This window comes from Drosophila innubila, chromosome X (assembly GCF_004354385.1).
Source record: "Drosophila innubila isolate TH190305 chromosome X, UK_Dinn_1.0, whole genome shotgun sequence".
NCBI classification, from domain to species: domain Eukaryota; kingdom Metazoa; phylum Arthropoda; class Insecta; order Diptera; family Drosophilidae; genus Drosophila; species Drosophila innubila.
In genome coordinates, this window is record NC_047626.1 from 5192440 (window position 1) to 5215856 (window position 23417).

The following is a 23417-nucleotide window of genomic DNA, read 5'->3' on the forward strand; positions in this document are numbered from 1 at the left end:
TCTTCTGCTTCTCCCTCTCTTGTCTCTACTCTCTGTCCTGATTTTGAAAAATTACATCGCTTGGGCCGAAACTAACTTATTTTGGCGTAAAATTGAAAAATTCTTTTTGTGTTGCAGGAATTAAGCGTTTGTTGTTGCTGCTTCACTTTCTTTGATACCCTAAAAAGTGAGGTATTATCATTTGCTTATCATACATTTTATTCTAAAAATTTTTTAATTTTTTTTTAAGAACTACTATATTAAAAAAAAAGCTAAAAATTAAATATTTCTTGAAATATAATTTTTTGTGGGATGGCATTTCAATATAAAACTTTTCATACTTAACATATAACTCAATTTATCTAACCAGACCAATTTGCAACTAAATCGGCTGTCTATTAATATCATATAACTGCCATAGGAGTAATCAAAAAAAATTTGTTTTATAAAAAAATTGTATTTTTTTTAATGAAACTAAAAATCTCTTATAATTGCAGAGGCCAACAATAAAATTGTCCAATCCTTTTTCAATAACATCCTAAATTGTCTGACTAAATATTAACTAGATAGGACAACTATTAAATATTATTTCTATATGAACAATCGGTGGAAAATGAGTTCTTATATGGAAAACTTTTTAGTTAGTTGATATATCGTAATGAATATTATTAAATACAAATTTTGGAACATCTTATCCATCCCGACCAAGTAAAATCAAAATTGAATAACTACAAAAAAATAGCTAAAATATAAAGATTTGGTCAGAAATTGCATTAATGATTGAAAACTATATTTATTTATTTTTTAGATTTATTTTTATTATCAAATATCAAAAATCTAATTATATTTAAAGTGCTGGAATAACCTTTCATGTTTTATTCGAATTAATATAATATAAGTATAATATAAATATAATATTCTAACACTTGCAATATATTTAAGATCTTCTCTTTGAACAATCCTAAAGAGCATTTCCAATTTCATACATTTCTGCTCAACATTTCATCTCTTCAATTTTTTTTTTCTTGTTGTCTTTGGCTAGCTCATTCTCATCCTAGTTGCTCCTGCTTCCTCTGCTTCCCAAGTGCTGCTTACGTTATTTTATTATGCAAGAAACAAAAGTTTCATTTGTTTGTAGCGCTTCTGCGTTTCAGAATAACCATCAATCATTCGCCGTGTTGTACGACGTCTTACAGCGCAACAGGGAGAGCAATAGGCAGAGAGTGTGAGAGAGAGGGGGAGAGGGGGGGAGAGGGGGTGGAGAGAGGGAAAGAGAAAAGTGTGCGGCAGCGCAAAAAAATGTTTCATTTTCACACACTAAACAAATTGCATGCCGCATGGCAAACTCAAGTGAAGTGTCCTTTGTCCTTTGTCCTTTCGGGCTCTTTCCTCACAGCCTTGCCACACTCTGCCACGTGCCACGTGCCACTTGCCACTCTGCCACGTGCTGGCCACGCTGTCTCCTACGTCACTTGTCGCATTCCTAACAACTTCTGCCGCTTCTTACTCGTATTCTTCCTGTTCTACGAATAGTTGTCCTTAATATGCTTCAACTCTTTTCCGTTGAACTTCTCACTTACCTCAGCTTCTCCCTGCTTCTCCCACTACACCTTTTTTTTTTGTTTTTGTTATCCCAAGATATTCTTAGTTGGAATTATGTGAATATTATTAGCTTGGAGCTCAAGTTGCAGTTGAATTCCCCATGCTCCAGAGGAATCTTATTAAAATTATAATTATATTGTTATCATTATTTGTATTATTTTTTCTATTATTTTCATACAAATTCACAACTTTCGATGCATTCATAGAAAGGACTTAAATCTTGAATTGTCCAACTGATTGAATGAATTTACCCTTTGATATTAATATATAATAAAAAAAAAGTTATGGAAATTAATAAAAATTTAAATGCAGAATGAATTAAGAAGCCAAGCCATGATCAAAATAACATTCCACTTTAAAATCAGTTGCGTTTTGACAAAGTTATGACATTTTGAAGTTGGTCGAACCTTTGACCTGGCAACTTTACAAGTCAAAATTTTTGTCAGATTTCACATGATTTTTTACAAAAAATTAAAACGTCTCAGAATCAAGTTTAAAGTGTTGTTTTATACTAATTACAATATAAGGAGTTGATTAAAAGTAAAAGCTTGAGATTTAAAATTTTGAATTTTCAAAATTTCCAAGGGGGGACCCTTAGCATCAAACCCATGATCTAGAGGCAATTATTTTTTTTACAAAATTAATTAAATTTGAATGCAGAATGAATTGAGAAGCCAAACCAAGATCAAAACGCCATTCCGTTTAAAAATCGGTCCAGGTTTGATCAAGTTATGACAGTTTGAAGTTGGGCAGACTTTGGATCTGACAACTTTACAAGTCCAAATTTTTGTTCAATTTCTCATGATTTTTTACCAAAAAATGAAAGGTCCAAGAATCAAGTTTAAAGTGTTGTTTTATACTAATTACGATATAAGGAGTTGATTAAAAGTGAAAACTTGAGATTTAAAATTTTCAATTTTCAAAATTGTAAAGGGGGGACCCTATGGTTTAAAGTCGAAACCCATGTACACAGGGAAAAATAATTTGATTAACGACATTATTGCAAATATTTAAATAGTGTCTTTCTTCGCTTACCTTAAAACTAATAAGCCTGAAAGTATGCTATATTTATTTTATTAAATCTTTGCATCTCTCACCGATTAGTTAATTTCTCCCGCTCTTTTCTTAGTTTATATTAAACTTAGTACTACTAAAAGTATGCTACGTTTATTTGAGCGAGTTTCTATTAACAGTAAAGAGATCGAACCTAAATTAAGTTAATCAATTTCCAATCTAGTTTAATACCATAAAGTAACTCGCGAATGCAAATTATCGATTAGGTATATACAAAAAAACAAAAACAATTTCTTAGACTATTTTTAAGCATTGTTTCCAGTTAACGATATTGAGCAATGAGTCCATTCAATAACATTCATTCGATTCACAACGATTCGATTTTATATTCACTTGGCAAGAATTTGACCTTCAAAAGGGATGAGGAAGCAGAGGGAAACTGAAGGGGGTAAACAACTTACTTATTTTGCAACTATGTAATAGGGGATGTCCCCCCCTCACCCCCTTTGAAAGCACCTTCTCTTTCCCCGCTCGAGTCATGCAACTGAAATTTATAGAGGCACATTAAACTTTTAAATGATAAATTACTGAATATAATTTACGTAACGCTGGCGGCAACCCTACACAACCCTATGCTACGTAAAGCCAGCGAAATGAGAAAGGAGTGGGGAAAAGGGGAAAAGGGGGGCGATTTTGATGTGGCAGCCAAGTTAATAACTCTTTCGTTGTTGCCATTTTAGGGCAAGAGAGACCAAAATAACGAGAATTCTGTGTGTGTGTGTTGGTGTTGTTGTTGTTGTTGTTGTCCTGCTTAATATGCACGCAATGTCGGCGTAAATGTTTGTTGATTAGTGTGTCCTTAGTTTTTAGTGTCAAACAGCAACAACGATTGACATAACGAATGAATTGACGAATGCGTCTCTCGTTCCGCAGTCAGCAGTCGGTAAGTAGCGAATTCCGTTGTGTCTGCTTCCCAAATGACAGTGTGTGTGTGCGTGGGAGTGAGGAAGGGTAGAGGGGTGAGTTTTGCTTCATATTCATACTCATTCGACAGCACGCTAACGGCATATAAATTGACATAGACAAAAGCGAGTCAAGTCCTTGTTACAAGTATCTCCCTTTCCCTCTCTCTTCCTACCTCTCGCTCTAACTACAAAGTTGGGTGTGTCTGTGTGTGTGTGTGTGGTGTGCTTTTGTTGTTTTTGCATTTTCATTTTCAATTACAAATGACACAAGTGCCTCACGCTCCAGTTTCTCCAGTCGCTGCCACTGCCTCAAAACTCATGCCACAAACTCATTCAGGCTCAAGTCTGTCTCTCTCTGTGTATGTGTGTGTGTGTGTGTGTTCGTTGTGGGTGCCCCATAATAATAACGAGTGTACCGCAATTTGTTTCTCTAACAATTGCTATTTAACACGTCTCCGTTTTCAGTTTTCATTACTGTTTCAATCGTTATTTTCATTATTTCTGTCACTCGTTACTTTAATAACGAGTGAGACAACTTAAATAGTTTTGACTAAAAACATTATAGCTCTCATTAATTGTAGCTTAAATATTTGCAAATACCATCGCTATCTTTTTTACTCGTTGCTTGGCACTCGTTATTATCATTATTTCAGTCACTCGTCGGTTTTTCCCTCCTTGCTAACGAGTGATATAAATTTAATCATTGTGAATAAAATTAATTTTATTCATTTTATTTAAATTTTTTTTTATTATTTCTGTCACTTGTTGGCTTTGAACTCGTTATGTTACTTATGAGTGAGATAAACATAATTATTGAGACTAGAAAAAACATTATAACTCTCATTAATTGTAGCATAAATTTAAGCACATACCATTTCAATCTTTTTACTCGCTGTTTTATACTCGTTTTTTTAATAATATTTGTCAATCGTTACTTTGCTAAAGAGTGAAACAAATTGATTCATTGTGAATAACAAACATTATAGTCTCATTAATTGAAGCTTGGATTAATGCAGATAACATTGCTCTCTTTTTTACTCGTTATTTTTATTATTTAAGTCACTCGTTACTTTACTTACGAGTGAGATAATTAAATTATTGTGAATAGAAATACATTATAGTTCTCATTAGTATTAGCTCAAATTTATATAGATACTATCGTAATGTTTATAACTCGTTGTTTTATACTCATTGGACTCTTTAGCGAGTGTAAAATCGTTAGTTTAGAAAATCTCTTAGATGCTCTAAATTTATAATGAAGCTAGATAGTAACATTTTAAATAATCAATTGCAAATCATACATAATTTTAAGTTACAAATTGAAAAGAATCAAAAAGTATTACTTTAAAAAGTTTTAAAAGACCGGGAGTCTGACTAATTAATCGATAATACTTTAAAATCAACTCTCTGGTTGTGGAGCTATTTTCGATTAGCAATTGATTTGGGCTATGAATATTCGATAATTATCGTTAGAGAAGATTTCGAATAGCATGATCCGGGGTCCATAAGTAGCGGGGGGTACAAAGGAACAGAGGAACAAATAGGGTAGGGTGTAGCTAAATAACAATTTTACGATATTTGCGAAAAGCTGCAACCACAACCCGAAAGTCGATTATAGAAAACTTGTAATAAAATTTTCGTTAGCCAAAAACCAAATGGAACGCGGCCAAAAAGGGTAAGAAAAAACCCGTGAGAAGGGAGGAGAGGGGAGGATAAGAAGAAGAGCAGATGCAGCCAAGGAAATTTCGCTGGAAAAGTGAAAAAAATGAAACTCCAAGCTTTTCGCACTGCGGTCTCTCTAAGAGGGATTGTTGAACAGAGGAGAGGGGAAAGAGGGGAGCAGTAAAGAACGGGTGTAGAAATAGCGCAATTGGAAACTATGAAACAGGCGACCACAGCGAAAATAGATAAAGTCGGGGGAATGGAGGAAAAGCGGGAAAAAGGGCTGCAAAAATTGTGTTTATTTTAAAGGCGTAGAGAAAAGAAAAGTTCTCAACTGTGAACAACTGCAGTTGAAAGAGTTGAAAGAGGGGGGGAAGATAAGGAAAAGAGAGTGGAGAATAGAGCAGTAAGGGTGTGGTAAGTGGGGGAAAGCAGGGGGGGTGTTATATAGAAAGAGAGCCGAGTTTATTTTAAGATAAGACGCAACATTTTTGTCAACGTCATATTTCAGTGGTGCGGTGGGTCAGTTGACTTAAACGCCAACCACATTGAAAGCAGCTTCAAAATCTCAAAAAATAACTAAAAAAGAACCGGAACTTTTAACGAGCTGTAGCTACAGTCAAACAGCGCTATAGGAAACTTAAAATATAGCCTTCAATAATTTAAATAATTTCAATTTGTACGCCAATGAAATAAAATCTCTTCGAAAAATCTAAGGTTGTCCAAAGTAACTGATCTTCAGCTATAGTCAATCTTAAAAAATTAACTATTACCTAAAATCTTGAATTATGTTATAAAATAAACTAAACAACATAATAAATTGAAAAAATGTTCTAAAATCAAGATTTTGGTCTCAGAACTAAGATTTTTGGTCTAAAAATTAAATCTAAAATTAAGAGAGCACATCTTGATTTTAAGCGCATTTGAAATAAGACCAAGTTCTTATTTTAAGAACAAATGTTCTTAAAATTTAAATCAAAAAATAAAATAAATAAAAATTATATTTTTATATTTATAATTTTTTTTTTTAAATTTTATTCTGTTTTAGTAATATTATAAATGTTATTTTAATTTGATACGAGTGGGATTTGAACCGATTTGATACGAAATAGTTCCTATTTATACTTTCCTAAAAACTTAAGATTTTTATTTTAAGATTTTTTAGATTAATAATCTTAGTTTTAGTAATTGGTTCTTAAAATTATCTTATTTTAAAAACAAAATATTTAAGATGAGTGTTCTTGATTTTAAAAGTTGGTCTATTTTTAAAGTGTACGTTTTTTGAAATGTGATTAAAATGGAATCTTACCAAAAAAAATAATAATAAATGCATTTAAAGAAAATGTGCTCTCAATAATTATTATTATAATATTTAATCTTTTCCTTGAAAAACAAACTTTTGCAAATAAACGTAGTCAACATTATAAATAGAAAATAAATACATAAAATATTTCAGTTGTAAAAAAAATTCTAAACACTGTATAAATTGATATTATATATATCTTTGATAAATGTAAAATAGTAAGGAAAATAAAGCACAAAAATAAATAAATAAATATAATATTTTATCATAATTTGCAGTTTCTCTTATGAAGGAATCGTGGCAAAATATTACGAATGAATAAAATTAACAAATTTTAAAGAACTTGAAGAGTTGTCGCAATATTTTCTACATTTTTAGTGCACTGAGACTAGTTTCTTAAAAAAAATAATATTTGACTTAAATGTTGAGTTTGTTAAATTAATGAAAAGTTGAAATTTTATAAAATAGAAACAAAATTAGTAGACATGAATTCAAGATTTTTTCTCTTTTTTAGACAAAATATATAATAATATTGAAGCTGTTTATTATCAGTGTAGAAGATATAATTTACATTTAAAATTTTCTTTTTAAATTGAAAAATTTCTCGTAAAGAAATTTGCTACAGAATTAGCGCTGTTCGTTATAGGCAGACCTGATTGTGAAAATATATAGCGCATTCAGCCAATTCACTTAACAACTTGATTAACCAGTCCAACACGAGGCAAACAGGCAGCTTCATAATCATCATGAGGCATCACACACACACACACACACACACACACACACACACACACACACACACACACACAAACACACACTAGTGTAATTTTCAATTTCATTTCAATTCGCCAAATGCTTTTTCAAAGGCCTACGAATGAAAAGTCTTTCTCTTTCCAGCCACTTTCTCCCTTCCCCTCCCACTTTGTTGCCCCCTTCGCCATTGAAGACACCCCTCACATATATGCTGATGATCATTGTGCTGCATGATTTCATCATCGCGTTCGTCATTGTCATTGTCATCATCCTCGGCATCGTTGACATAGAAATACAGGAACAGAAAATCCGGCGTACGTGATTTTCAGCCTTAATGCCAAATTTTCTTCTTCTTTTTTCTCAAATTTCTTCTCTTTTTTTTTTTTTGGCTTTTCTTGACTTATTTTTTTTTTTTTGTAGTTGACAACCTTCTGACAATTTTGCACCCCTTGCAATCACATAGTCAACCTTCGGCTTTATTCTATTTGGCGCTCATTTCACTTTGTATTTTCTTGTTGATACCCTACTAAGTGGGGTATTTTAGTTTGGACAGGCAGTTTGTGAGGCTGCCTGATTTCTATGTTTTTTACAATTGGGGTCTTAAAATCGCCTTATTCATTTTCGCACTAATACAAACAATACACAGCAAATGTGCTGCTTCGAGTCGAGGCGCTGAACACAAGTAATATATATTAGGATTGTGATCTTAATGAAGTTTCTCATTCTTTGAAATTTCGTAAAGATTGGTTGATCCAAACAATACACAGCAAATGTGGTGCTTCGAGTCGAGGCGCTGAACACAAGTAATATAAACTGAATTGTGATCTTAATGAGAAAAAGACTCTCATTCTTTGAAGTTTCGTTAAGATCGGTTGATCCAAACAATACACAGCAAATGTGCTGCTTCGAGTAGAGGCGCTGAACACAAGTCATATATAATAGGACTGTGATCTTAATGAAGTTTCTCATTCGTTGAATTTTCGTTAAGATTGGTTGATTTAAACAATACACAGCAAATGTGCTGCTTCGAGTCGAGGCGCTGAACACAAGTTATAAGTTTGTGATCTTAATGAGAGCAAGTCTCTTATACTTTGAAGTTTCGAAAAGATCGGTTGATTTGAATAATACACAGCAAATGTGGTGCTTCGAGTCGAGGCGCTGAACACATGTAATATATGCTAGGATTGTGATCTTCATGAGAAAAAGTCTCTTATTCTTTGAAATATCGTTAATATTTTTTGATCCAAACAATACACAGCAAATGTGCTGCTTCGAGTCGAGGTGCTAAACACAATTAATGCATAACATGATCCTATTGATTTTATTGAGAATAAGTCTCACATTTGTTGAAGTTTCAATAAGATTGGTTGTCCTTATCTTTAATTTGCCATAAAAAAAATATCTAATCTAATTTTTTAATATTAAGACATCCTTTTTATAATGTCAAGGTTTGTATTCTAACAGGACTTATTTCGATGTTGATTCAAAATTCAATGTTGTATTTTAAAAAATTTTGTTTCTAGATTTATCAATATTTAAATTTATTTTTATATTTATTTATTTGTTTCCTAGTGTTACAAGTAGAGAGTTTACCTATAAATTATTACACTAGTCACTACATTCTTTATGAAATAAGTGCAAATTCAATCTGCTTTTTGCCTTGTTCTATAGAGTATTCCAACTTCGACTTTGCCCTAAAAAGTATGCTTCTATTTCCTTTCATTTTTTTTTGTTTTGCGCCTTGGCCAGCCCATGAGTTGACGCTGAGAAGTGTAAGAGGGGGCGTTCCCCCTCCCAATCCATACCCTTCATACTCATGCCTATACCCTTCTCCGCATTTCTTCCCTCAGCTCCTTTCCCAAGTCGTTTGCCTTGGCTTATCGTGCAAAGTTTTTAAGTTTCGTGTCGTGTTTGGCATACGTAATAGAAAATTTCGGCGTGACTTCCCCTTTTAGCACTCGTTGCCTTTTCTATTTGCAGATTTTCAAATTTCTATTTCCATTTCACTCGTACTTTATTCCCTTAAAGTTTAAGTTGTAACCCTTGTATAAATCATTGAATAGAGCCGCCTCTCATATTGTTTCGTTACCATTCCTTGTGTTCTCTTTCTACAAGACATTCAGTTTTTTAAAAAGTCTATAGAAAGCATAACAGCTTAATTTTAAGAAACTTGAAGGCTTTTTAAACTAGTTTATCAAGAGATCAATTGTATTTGATATTATTAAAATTGGTTAACACACTTTTACACATTATCTCTTCAAATATATATTTGATCTTTTTTTTTTTTTTGGAAAATGTATTCCTGAAATATTTTGCAGAATTAATTTCTCTCCGTTTTCATTTTTTGTTAACAATATATAATAAAATTGATGAAACTTAAACTGCAACAAGTTATTCAAAAATAAATTTTGTAAAATTTTGTCATTACTGAAATTTTTTTAAAATAACTTTTTATTTATTTGATTAATTAAATTATTATTAATTTTTATTTTTATATTATTATTTATTTTTTGATTAATTAAATTCTTCTAGAATTTTGATAAGAAAAAATTGTGATCTAGACACTAACTAAACTATATTAAATGTGCCTGATTTAATTTTTTATAAGTGTGGTACTTAGTCTATATTGCATTACTAATTTCTTACAATTATATATTTTTTTTTTATTTATACAATGTAACTTTAAAATTGAAACAGCAATTAAATTAAGTTATTTATTGACACTATAATTCTCAAAGGTCAAAAGTCTCATATTTGGAATGTACCTTAAATAACAAACTGTGTTTGAATTTAATTTATCAAGTAAATCATATGTATTAAATAATAATTGTTTAATAAGTTTTGCAAAATCTATTTTCACACTCTGCTTTCTTATACAAATTATTTGAATACAGTTTCTAAACTAGATAAAGATTTCTCAAATCAACCCAAGTAAATGATATTTCCAAACTATTGCTTTAAACTTGCTTTTCGATTGAAATTTATTTCTTCTTAATTTTTTTATGTTAAAAATTAAATATTAGAAAATATTTATAGAATTTTTGGGCAGAATTTTTTCAAACATTTTTTCAACATAATTTCAAGCTTCACAATTTGATTTGTAAATGTTTTTGTTAAACAAATCAAAAGCGTTGCAAGTGTTAATAGAAGCTTAACCTGTTGCTATGTAAAAGCCAAGTTTATTGACCTTATAAAGGTGATTTGACAGCATGACTTAGGTAAGGCTTTAAAGACAACAACCAAAATTGGGAACAAGGATGAATCAATGTAAACAGCATAAAATCAATCGATTTACGCTTTTAGGCGCATTCAATTCGATTTATCTGGCAAAATACAAACACACACACACACATATACACACTAGAAATCAAAGTAAAAAAAAAAGAAAACAGAGCAAAAAAAAAATATAAAAACAACAATTGAAAAATGCCTTTGTTTGGAAAATTGCAGACAAAGGACACAAACAACAACAACAACAACAACAACATGTCGCGCATAGGCGTGGCAGGGGAAGGGGGTAGTATGTGTGTGTGTGTGTGTGTGTGTGTGTGAGGGTTGGCCTGGCAAATAGAAATGCTAATAAAAAAATTCCAACATCAATCTGTGGAATTTTTGTGTTGAACATATGCGCCAATAATGTAGCATGCCCCACATCTCTGTCTCTTTCACTCTCTCTCTCTCTCTCTCTCTATCTCTCTCTCTGTGTGTGTGCCACTCGATGAGGTCGATATGTTTGCTTAGCTGAATGTTGGTGATGATGTGTAAACATTTACATGACGTGCCCCAGTTTATTTTAACCTTTGATCCTCTCGCTCTGCCTCCCGCTGCCGCAGTCGACGTCGCTGCCGCTAAAGCTAAAGAAAATGATTTTCGGGTCTCTTAAAAAATAAAAAATATGCATATAAAAAAAAATGAAGAGAATTGTGAAAAATAAAGTAAAATATTTGCATTAAAAATGAATTGTTTGTGTAGGCAGACAACGTGCCACGACATGTGGCACGAGGGGGGTGGGGGGTGGCTTTAAGGTCTGCATGCATAAGTAAACAGCACACACCTTAAGTAACGCACACACACACTCACACACACGCACACTCAACACACAACAAACTCCCAATGAAGAAGATGCTGAGATGTTGCATGTGGGGCAGGAAGAGAAGTAACTGGCTAACTGTAGTGTATAAGTGTGTGTGTGTAGTGTAGTGTGTGTGTGTGTGTGTGTTTACTGACATTGGCAAGGCAAATGGCGCACGAGCAAACAAAACGTGCCAAAAATAGCCTAACAACAATAAACACACTGTGCGGCCCTTAAGCAAACCAACAACAACAACAACAACACACACAACAACATAAATAACAACACACAACAACAACTAAAACAACAACAACAACTACAACAACAACAGACAACAACAGTTAGTTGTAGCTACAGTTACAACCACAAACAGACGGTCAAAACTATTTCGCGACAATCGCACCACATCAAAACAACGAGGGCTGCTCGAAAAGTTGTTATATTTTGACACTAAAAAAAGAACAAGAGGCATCCAAATCTACAGGTTTTTTTTTTAATTTTTTTATATGGCCTTTATAATTTTAGCTGCTTATTAATTAAATAAACATTAGTGACTTACTAATTATTATGTTTCTTTTTTTATTTTATTTTTTCATTTGTGACTTTATAATTTTAACTGCTTAATACTAATATAAACATTAGTTACATAATATTTATTGAGGTATATTTTAATTATGCCCAGGGGGCTTTCCAGAGAATTATGTTTATTTTAGACTCCTTGGTCAAGTCACATTTTTGATATTCTAGATACCTAATTTAAATTGTATTGCAATAAAAAAAATTACAAAACCATACTCTTAAAAATATATATATGCATGTACAAAAAGAATCGAATTGAAGTCAATCGGCAAATAAAATATCAAGTTGCAAATATCGAGTTTTCCCAAATCACTTTTTTTTTTAAATAGCGTCAAGGAGAAAGTGGACAGTGATTGAATAAAATTAAATTATTTCATTCAGACACAGAATTGAAATTTAGGTCAAATAATAATAAAATTGAAATTTCGGAGGCAAATCTGTAAATATTCGACAAAGTTATGACAATTTAAAATTTGGGAAAAAGTGTCAAGGGGAAAGTATGGGCACTGTGATCGATAATATGGAAAAACTGGACAGTGATGGAAAAATATCATGTTTTCCAATTTTGATGCAGAATCAAAAAAGATTTCAAATTATGACAAAATCGACATTCCGCAAGGAAATCGGTTCAGTTTTGACAAAGTTATGATAGTTTGAATATTTGAAAAATGTTTCTACGGAAAGTATTGGGAAAATGGACGGTAAACAAAAATATGGAAAAAATGGACAGCAATGAAATAAAATCATGTTCTCCAATATTGATGCAGAATTAAATTAGAGGCCAAATAAAGATAAAATTGAGATATCGCAAGGAAATCGGTTAAGATTTGACATAGTTATGACAGTGAAAAGTTTGTGAAGAAGTGTCAAGGGGAAAGTATGGGTACTGTGATCGATAATATGGAAAAACTGGACAGTGATGGAAAAAAAATCATGTTTTCCAATTTTGCTGCAGAATCAAATAAGATCTCAAATTATGATAAAATTGACATTCCGCAAGGAAATCGGTTCAGTTTTGACAAAGGTATGACATTTTGAAATAAAGAAAAATTTGGCGATTTGACAGGCGAAAGCGTTTGCTGGAATTTACTATTACATTCACTATTTTGTCTCCAAAAAAAAAAAGAAAGCACAAAGTTTGTATTGTCAGACAACAGAGGTTGTCAAGTAGCAGCTGGAAAGCTGAAGAGTGTGAGCAAAAGGGGGAAAATGACATAGAGCAAGAAAGGGAGGGGAAAAGGGGGCAAAAGGAGCGGTTTATGGGATGTGACATTAGGGGGGCTGATGATGATCACATGGTAATCACAGTGCGACGCGCTTTCAGCTTTTTATATTTTTTTATTGCTTGTTTATGACATTGGCATAATCCTCCCCCTCTCAACTCCCCCTTTCAGTTAGACTTCGCTCCCTCTCGTTGTGGAACATGTGGCTTTTGTTTTTCGCATGGACAAAGGATATTTTAGTGCGCTTGCTGCGTGCGTCATGAGGCAGCATCGGTGGCAACAAACGAGGCAACTTTTACGAGCGCATAATCGAAAAACTTCCCCCTGTTGTGGGGTACAAAATGCTCAGGGGGAATGCAGAGAAGGACGGCAGAATGGCAGGCCTAAAGAACAACAGCAACGGCATTTGTCATTGTTGCCCCATTTGCCCCAAGTGGCAACAACTGGCGGCGACCTACGACCTGTGTCCTGTATACTGACTGTCCTGTCGCCTGAGGCAATGGCATTCTCATTCTCATACTCATTCTCATACTCTTTCTCATTCTCATTCACATCCTTGTCCGTGTCCTTGTCCTCGTCCTTTGCCTGACTTTTGCTAATTGTCTGCGCGACTTTTTGATTTCCACATTCGCTTCGTCTTGTTCCCGATTGGAGTCAGGTTCAGGTTCAGAAATGCATGTATTTGAATTTTAAAGCTGTACTCGTTACTTTACACTTGCAGCGAGTAACGAGTTAACACTTTTCTTTAATTTTGGCAATAGCAGCGGAGTAGGCTAAGATTTTTTTTAAAGTCTGCTTATCTATATATAAAAAATTCTCTGTGATAAAAAAAGTTTATTAATTCACGCTTTAATTCCGCGAGCGAAGCGAGCAGGGTACAGAGACCCCTTATAAAAAAAACGAGGTAAAAGTCTGCTGGCGAAAGCATTTTCATGCCTCAAAATTTCTGTTATCCAATTTTTTTGTCGAACTATTGTTATAAAAAAATTGTAAGCTATTGTGTTTAAAAAGTTGCGATGTGTCAATTTTAGTGGATTTTTAGCGATTTCCCGCTAAACTATACATTTTGATCGGAATATAACTCGAACTGATCAAACAAAGCTGACAGAAATTTTCCATTCTTTCTGTTTATATTTCTAATCGTCTTTTCACTCTTAATGCTGCTTTCGTCACTAGCGTGGACAACCTTCCACAGTGATGTAGAAGCTCACTTTGAATAAAAGGTTAAAAAATATCAAAATTTTTAAAAAATAATAGTACAATAAATATGTGTATTTTAAAAAGTGTATTTGGATCACGATATTTTTTGGCTGTTGTCTAGTGTAATCTAAATCAAATTATTCCAATAATCCAATTGTAAGGCTCACTGAATTGAGAATTATTTATAATAATTGAATGTCTAAAAATTTAATTACTACCAATTGTCAATGCCAACTTAAAAACTTTTCACTTGTACTACTTTTTTGCAATGCTTGTGAAAAGTAATAAATTTTAGCACTACTTTTTTCAATGCTAGTAAAATGTTATTTTCAATAGCACTACTTTTTTCAGTGCTTGTGAAAAGTTACTTTTGTTAATGACAAATGTAGTACAAAAGTAGATAATTGGTTACGTCTCTGTTACACGCAAAAATCGTTAACTAAGAAGAAGATTAAAAAAAAGTTAATTAAAATAGCTGCATTTAAATCAAAGCTTATCAGTTGAAGACTTGTCAGACCTGAAGCTATATGCTAGGAGTATAAATAGCAGTATTTTTCAGAAGTAACAGTCAGTAAAAAGTAAAGCGTTTCAACAATGCATTCCCAGTTATTTCTAATCGTCTTCAGCTGCTGTTGCTGCATTTTGTTGGCTGATCCAACAGCTCCGTCGAACTGGCCAAAACCAACAGCTCCGTCGAACTGGCCAAAACCAACAGCTCCGTCAAATGGGCCAAAACCAACAGCTCCGTCGAACTGGCCAAATCCTGGACCAGCTGCACAAAATAGTGGCCCAAGAACTACTCCTCAGGAAGATAAAGATGCAGAAAATAAAGATAAAGATGATAATAAAACAGGTGGAAGTTCTACTGCAGCTCCGCCAACCAACATTCCTGACGAGGTGGAAAAGGCGCTGATAAAATACGGACTCACGTCCGACAAACTGGCCGAAACCGTTGTCAATGCGTTATCAAAGAACACTAGACAGTTACAGATTTTAGACCAAGCGATCAACCGTGCAGCACTAAATGGTTAATAAAACTAAATGCTTGCAATCCAATACAATTTCGTCTGTGTAACCACACATTCATGTTGGATATAATAAATGAGCTTGTTATAAAACTAATAACTTATAACAAGTAAAAGCAAGCAGCAAAAATAATTAGTTTTTCATAATTTTGCAGAAAAATTTGTATGCTTTGTATCTTTATCACTTTGTTGCCTAAACTTGATAGTAAAATTCGTGTAAATTTGAACACAGAAAATTGCTAGAAATAATAGCAAATTGGCTTAAAAATAGGTTAACTTAAATAAAATCATTTTTCGTTTTTTTTTAAAATTATTTTGATAAACAAATAATTTTAAATTATTTTTATTAAATTTATTTTTATTTTTAAATTATTTTGATAAACAAATAATTTTAACTACACTCAATTTCTCTTTCTCTGTGGAGTACTTATTTTCAGTGTTAATATAACTTAGGTATATTAAAGATAATTTATACTAATGGCAGCATTTGTAAAATGTGTCTGCGCAAATAAATGTCACATAATTTTGTGTCTGCAGTGCATTAGCAGTAACCAGCTGTATTTTCTTGTTTTATCCGACATTCTTTCAAATTATCGCAAATATTTTAATTGCTTTTTTTTTTTGTTGCCGTTTCAATTGTGAAACAAATTAGGAATATAGCTTTTGTTAAAAGAAACAAAATCCATTTAAAGATATCTTTCAATGTAAATAAAGATTGATTCCTCTACATTTTGATCATCAAAATATGTAACCCAGATCGGGATTTTGATACTTATCATATATCTAGACTTTAGTTGCCTTGGGCCTCACGATAAAAAAAGGATAATAAAATATATATTCTCACTATAGTTAAAAGTTACTTTTTCTGCTGAAATATATTTATTTAGCATTATTTGTTATTATATCTTTAAAAGCTTAGCTTAAAATATTTCGTCAATCATTTCTAAATGCAATAAAATTACAAAATGCTATGATATTTGAAAAACAATAGGTCTATAGTTGAGTTCAAGACTATAAAATAACTGTTACTCAATATAAATATATTATTTACATTATTTATATTAATTTCTAAATGTACAAAAAGTACTGCATATTTTTAGGCACTCCCGTTTCCTAAAAACTTTAAACAACCATAACTCTGGTTTTTTTAAAACATTTATTGATTATATTTTTTGTTATGATGGATCATAGTACAAGGTAATGCTTAGCATAAAAATTAGCGTTAGATTTTTAAAATTGTTGCTTTAATGGAATGTTTGCTGTATTGATTTTGCACATAATTATAAATTTTTGATTAATTTGCTTTAAATTTGGATATTAAGAGTATTTTAGTGTACTCAAAAAACGTTAAACTGTCTCTTTTTCTCTCTTTCTCTATTTTTCTCTCTCTCTCTCTCTCACTCTCTCTGTGATAGTTTCGCACTCATGAGCAGAAAAAACTTGACATTGGAGCCTGCTTATTTTGTGGAATTCTCAAATTTCGATGCCATAGAAATTAATGCTCCCATTTGTGTGGCAGGAAAATGTTTCTGCAACTTTATAAGCCCTGACAGTCGGCAGTTGGGAGTGGGGGAAGGGGGAGTGGGAGGGGGAGGGGATGTTGTAGCATGTGGCATGTGGCACAGTGAAGAGTCTCAGTTGTTGACACACGCCGCAAAAAGTTGCTCGTCTCATATTTATCATATTTAATTAGTTGCAAGTGCAACAAAATATGTGTGGCAAGTCCACACTGCTGCATGCCCCAAATACAACGATTGCTACTTGCAACAGTTATGAAGTAATTTTCGCCAAAAATTTCAAGTTGCAAGTTGCAAACAAGTTGCAGCGACTTTGAGCCGAGTCAACAATGTTGTTGCACACGTCACAAGTGCCACGCCCCCTACCCATCCCCCTTTCCCTACGCCCATTGCCTTGTTGATATCAACTGAGTGTGTGTGTTTGTGTGTGTGTTGTCAACAAATATTTGTCATCATATTGCTTTATTAGTTATATGAGTTATGAAAAGTTAAATAATTGCAGCAACAAAACACACAAATTTTCTTCCTCCCCTCGCTGTGTATTGGGTGAGGGGAAGGGGGGAGTTGGGGGCGTTGCGTGTCAAAGGCGTGGAAAATTGCAAATATTTCTGCACTCTCTGAGTTCTGTTTTTAGATGCTGACACAGGTTTTTTCAATGCCTACTTTAATTAGCTAATTATAAACATAATTATCACAGTTACTCCTTTTTTTACCTCCTCCCCTCCTTTGCTCTATACCCCTCTCCATACTCGTTAAAAAAATAATGATATTATATTTACCTATAGTTTGGCGTACTTGTAATGCAAATACTATAAAATTATACTTTTAATTAAAAAATCAAGTCAAACCAAAGATAAATTTTGACTTGTAAAGTTGCTAGGTCAAAGGCTTGACCAACTTCAAACTGTCATAACTTTGACAAAACTTAACCGATTTTTAAATAGAATGTCATTTTAATCATGGTTTGGCATCTTTATTCATTCTGCATTTAAATTTATTTTATTTTGTAAAAAAAATTATTTCCCTCTAAATCTTGGGTTCGATGCTAAGGGTCCCCCCTTTGAAATTTGGAAAATTGAAAATTTTAAAACTCAAGTTTTCACTTTTAATCGACTCCTTATATCGTAATTAGTATAAAACAACACTTTAAACTTGATTCTGAGACCATTCATTTTTCTGTAAAAAATCATGTGAAATTTGACAAAAATTTGGACTTGTAAAGTTGTTAGGTCAAAGGTCTGACCAACTTTAAATTTTCATAACTTTGTCAAAACTAAACCGATTTTGAAGCGGAATATCATTCTGATCATGGTTTGGCCTCTGAATTCATTCTGCATTCAAAGTTTGCTCATTTAGAGAAGTTTATTATTTTCGACTTTAATAGCCATGGCTTGATTTCAAAGCCAAGGGCCCCCCCTTTGATATTTTGAAAATTAAAAATTTAAAATCTCAAGTTTTCACTTTTAATCGACTCCTTATATCGTAATTAGTATAAAACGACACTTTAAACTTGATTCTGAGACCATTCATTTTTTTGTAAAAAATCATGTGAAATTTGACAAAAATTTTGACTTGTAAATTTGTTAGATCGAAAGTCTGCCCAACTTTAAACTGCCATAACTTGATCAAAACTTAACCGATTTTCAAGCAGAATGGCATTTTGATCATGGCTTGGCATCTTAATTTATTCAGCATTCAAATTTTATTAAATTCTTTCAAAAATTTTATTCCTCTGGATCTAGATTTTTACTTTGATATCATAATTATAATAAAACGACACGTAGCATTTTAAAATGTTTTAAAATGGATATGGTGTACCGTTACGTAACGGTACTGATACCGAAACCGAAAGAAGAAAACTGAAATAGAACCTTTTACCGAACCCATAACCTTTATTGCTTTTGGTTTGATTCCTTGGTTTCAATATTTATTATATTAATTTAAATGTTATTTATAAAGATGCAATGACATAATCAAAAATGTTATATGCCTATAACATACATATTTTCTTTACAGATTGCCAATTAACTGACAAAATAAATATAATCTCAGTAGGCAAATAAAAATAAATATATATAAAAGAATTAAATTGAGCAAAGTTCAAGTTGCCGAAAAGTATTAACAAGTTGAAAGCAAAGAACAGAGCAAAGAGAAGAATGGGAGAGCGGGGGAAGGACATGAGGAGGGGGTGGGAAGGATGGGAAAAGACTCGGGGCTATAAGTTAGTGCTCCCCAGATAGTAATTATCAGTACATTGTCAAGCAGGCAAACAACTTTGACAAGTTTTGTAATCGGTTTTGCTTTTTTGATTTCATTTATTGTACATGACAGCAAAATGGAAGAGCTGCGCTAAAAGGCAGTGTAAGAAAGAGACTAAAAGAGAATAGCGAAAAAAGGGAATTGAGAAAAATAACAATATTAACAATAAAAATAACAAGTTTATTTCAAAAATATCGAACAAATCAAGTTGAAAACATTCGAAAACAAAAATTAATTATTGCTACTATATAAATATAAATATATTTATATATTTATCTTTTTTTATATTTATTTTGTACAACTATTTATTTATTCATTGTGCTGACAGAATATTTGATTTAATTATTAAATTTAAAAATGTGTAAGCTTTTTATTTTAATACATTTTATAAGATACTAAATTGCAAAATAATCTCTAATATATATTACAGTTAAATATAATATATTTAGGAGAATTTAATACAATATATTTTTTAAAATTCAGCTGCGATTTTGCCAAGTTGGAGTTAATTAGGCTTAAGGAACATTTCTTTTTAAGTCAGATTTAAGTTGAATTTAAGAAACATTTAATAATACAGTTGTGCAGCTAACTTTTCTTCTTAGAGTTGAAATTTTCTTTGAATCATGCTAAATCCACATAAATAAATAAATAAATCTACAGTAAATTGTTTCGATATAACTAATGAAATCATAAACTCTTGAATACTATTTCCTCTAGAGGCAACTACACTGTGTGTGTGGCAAGTGTGTGTGTGTGTGTGGCAAGTGTGTGTGTGTGTGTGTGGCAACATCCGCCCACATTTGATGTTAGTTACAGCTCAGTCTATTGGTGGACACTTCATTGGCTGCCACAAAATGACAATATACCAAATACATAACATAAATGATATACGAATGCTTCTTCTTCTGCTTGCCATCGGATATATTGGAATGGTCCTTCCAAGGGGGTGGAGGCAGCGGGATTCTATCCTGGCAGTTCTATCCTCCCCTCCCTTCCTGCCACTTGACATACACGCTGCGCTAAAGGAAATGAAAAATTCCTTGCAAAATTCCCATCATCCCTTATTGGGCTCTGGGGCATTTTGTCCGTTTCTTACTATTTTTCAATGCCCTACAATGGGGTACAGTGAATTTATCGATAGATTAAAAATGAAAAATAAAAGTGTTTAACTAAACTTTGTAAGATAAGGAAAGAATACTTATAGCATTGTCCTATAACCTATTTACTTCAGTTATTAGTTTATAAACTTATCGATCAATAATGAAAAAATAGTTCTCTAATTGGCTATATTATAAAAATGTATTGACTGGTCTATTTTTAGTGTTTTTAGTTCTCACTGAAAATTGGAAACAAATTTGAATTCATTAAAAAGATATATTCCATATATTATAATAAATTGAAGTAATTAATTTAAAATTCTGAAAATAACTTGTCAGATTATTTATAGTTTAACCATATCTTAAATTCTTCAGTAGAATTCAGTATTCAGCAAATCGTTACTATCTTTACGAAATATGTTAACTGAGAGAAATTCCTAACTTTTCCAAAGTCTTTAAAACTCCAAGAAATCTTTTAATTTTTCTTTGCATACTTGTAAATTGTGCAAAATATTGCTAGATTTTAAGTAGCATATATTTTGAATAGAAAGTGTATTCAAACTTCGTGATTTGTTTTGAAATAGTTTATTTTTCTTTATATTTTTAGCAAGTAGCAAGTGTGTTTGGGTGTGTGTGTGGGAGTGTGTCTAGATAACAATAAGCTTACAATATGTAATAAAACTGGTCGCATTATAGAAAGTGCCTCGAGCGCCATCAAGAAGCTATAACTACTGCAATATTGATTTGGGCTGGGGCAAAATTGCCAATAACGAATAAAATACTTGAAATTTTGAAATCAGGCCTTGCGCTGATTTAAGCAATCAATCTGATGATTCTAAGAATTTTATGGTTATTGGAAATCATGTTAGAAACAAGAAATTGGCTGCCTAAATTTTGATACATATTATATTGACTATATTCTAACTAAAAAGTGCATTATATTTTCAAAATGACTGATTATCAATTTCAGACTTTTCTCTTGTGTTTATGTTGAATATTTAAAATAAAAAATTTATATATATTTGATAAGAGAGAATAAAAACTCTGAAAAAAAGGAGAAAAATGTTGGAAAATATAAAAGATGGGAGAAGTGAGGTGTCCCAAGTGCAATTCGGCATGCAAAATTGAATTCTTTTGTTGATATTCTTGACATTTATTTGCATAAATATTTATTTATACATTTACTTATTTATTTATATATTTGTTTTTAGCATCAGAGGTCTTTGCATAAACCAATTAAAAGCATAGCACATTGCCCGAGACTCCAAGTCCGGATCTAAGTTCTTTGTGTCGAGTTGAAGACACACACAAAAAATTAAAATGCAACCGAAATGTGCAACAACAAAATAAATATTAAGTATCCGTATTTGCAATTCTTGTTGAGTTTGCAAAGTAAAATACCAAAGCCAAAGACTAAACGAGTCAAACAACTGACTCTGAGTGAATAAAGCACAGCATCAGGATATCCACATACATATTCACATACACATTCATATTCATTTTTCATCATTCACAGTATTCAGAGTTTGTCAGCCTGATTGTTGCCTTGACTTCCACATTTATCCAGGCAAATGAGTAAGCACAGATTAAGTGGCAAGTGCATAGAAAAGTATTTAAAAAAAGCTAATTTGCATTTATTTAATTTGTGCAACTGAATAGGTTAAGCAAGGAGCACAGATTAGACATGAATAAAGTGAAAATGAAAAGCATTCATAAACAGCTTTATATTATGAAAAATGTCTAACATAAATAGAAAAAAATTAAAGTTAAGTCTTGCAACCACGAAAATAATAACCATGTAGGACAGATATTACCTGATTCTATTAAATTTTAACTAATAAACAAATAAAAAAAAAGGGTGGAATGTCTTGAAAAACTACTTTTTCATAGTAAGACTTAATTTTCGTTTAAGCGTCTCTATTGCAGCTATATGATACAGTAGACCGGTTTTAACCAAATTTAGTTAGAATGTATAATACAAGCCCAGATGCAAATTCTATAAGTTTGGTTTCGATATCTCATAAAACAAAAAACTTTTTCATACTAAAACTTCATTTTCGATGTATCGTTCCTATGGCAGCTATATGATATAGCAATCCGATCAAAAAAAAAAAACAAACTTGATCTGCCTATGGTATCCAGGAACCTACATACTAAGTTTGAAGTCTCTAGCTTTTATGGTTTCTGAGATCGACGCATTCAAACAGACGGACGGACGGACAGACGGACAGACAGACGGACATGGCTCAATCGACTTGGCTGTTGATCCTGCTACGCCCCCTTCTGCCTGTTACATACATTCTTTCAAACACATCATACCCTTTTTTGCCCATTTTCAGTGGGCATATTTAATTGCAACATTTAGTTTGACTTACAGGATGCATGTTGAGTGGCACGAATGTTGTTGGTGGCAGGGACGCTTGAATGGGACACATTTGGTGGCAATTCGAATGGTTTAAAATGTGGTTCGAGGTTTGTATTTGGTCTTTTCTTGTCAAGACAAACTTAATTTAGCACAGTGTCTTTGTGAGTTCCCTTCCACCTATTCTTCCTGTCTCCCCCCTCCCCCCCTTTCCCTTTCTGCTCCACTCTTGACTTGCCACAGGAGCTGCTTGTCGATGTTGCCACCCGCTGCTCGTTGCACATAATTTAATTACCGCAACGTGCCAAGGCGTTGTGCTTGATTTGTGTCTCCCTCTTTTTCTCTGCCTCTCTCTCTCTCTCCCACTTCCCTTTTCCCTTGGCTGTGTAGGCGTGGCATCGTGTGGCAACAATGAAGTGCAACATGTTTAGAATAGCAATTAAGTCCATGAAGTTGGAGTCAGAGTCAAAGCCAAAGTCTAAGCTAAAGCCAAGACTTCCCACATGCCACATGCCCCAAGCCCTAAGCTTACCTCAACTCCCCCCCTCTGCAGCTCTTCCCTTGCAGTAATCGGAGCTGAGTCGAATCCTGTCACTTGCCACTTGCCACTTGCCACCTGCCACTTCCGCTTTGTTGTCCGTTCACCAAACGTTTAATGCGTCGCCTGTGCGTACAACTTGCCACATGCCATATGCCACACCTGAGCATGTTGCAAGCAGCTCACTGTCTCCTCTATCACTCAGGTAACGTTAGGATAATTATTTTTTTTATATTAATAAAAAAATTAAATTTATTTCTCATCTAA

At 32.7% G+C, this 23417-nt stretch overlaps 1 protein-coding gene across 1 annotated transcript; it reads left to right on the forward strand.

Annotated features, from left to right (window-relative positions):
* Positions 1-14923: 14923 nt before the first annotated feature.
* LOC117789054 lies at positions 14924-15507 on the forward strand. The gene has a single exon (XM_034628067.1). It carries the CDS (start codon positions 14947-14949, stop codon positions 15382-15384), a length of 438 nt encoding a protein of 145 aa, XP_034483958.1. The 5' UTR covers positions 14924-14946; the 3' UTR covers positions 15385-15507.
* The last annotated feature ends 7910 nt before the right edge of the window (positions 15508-23417 follow it).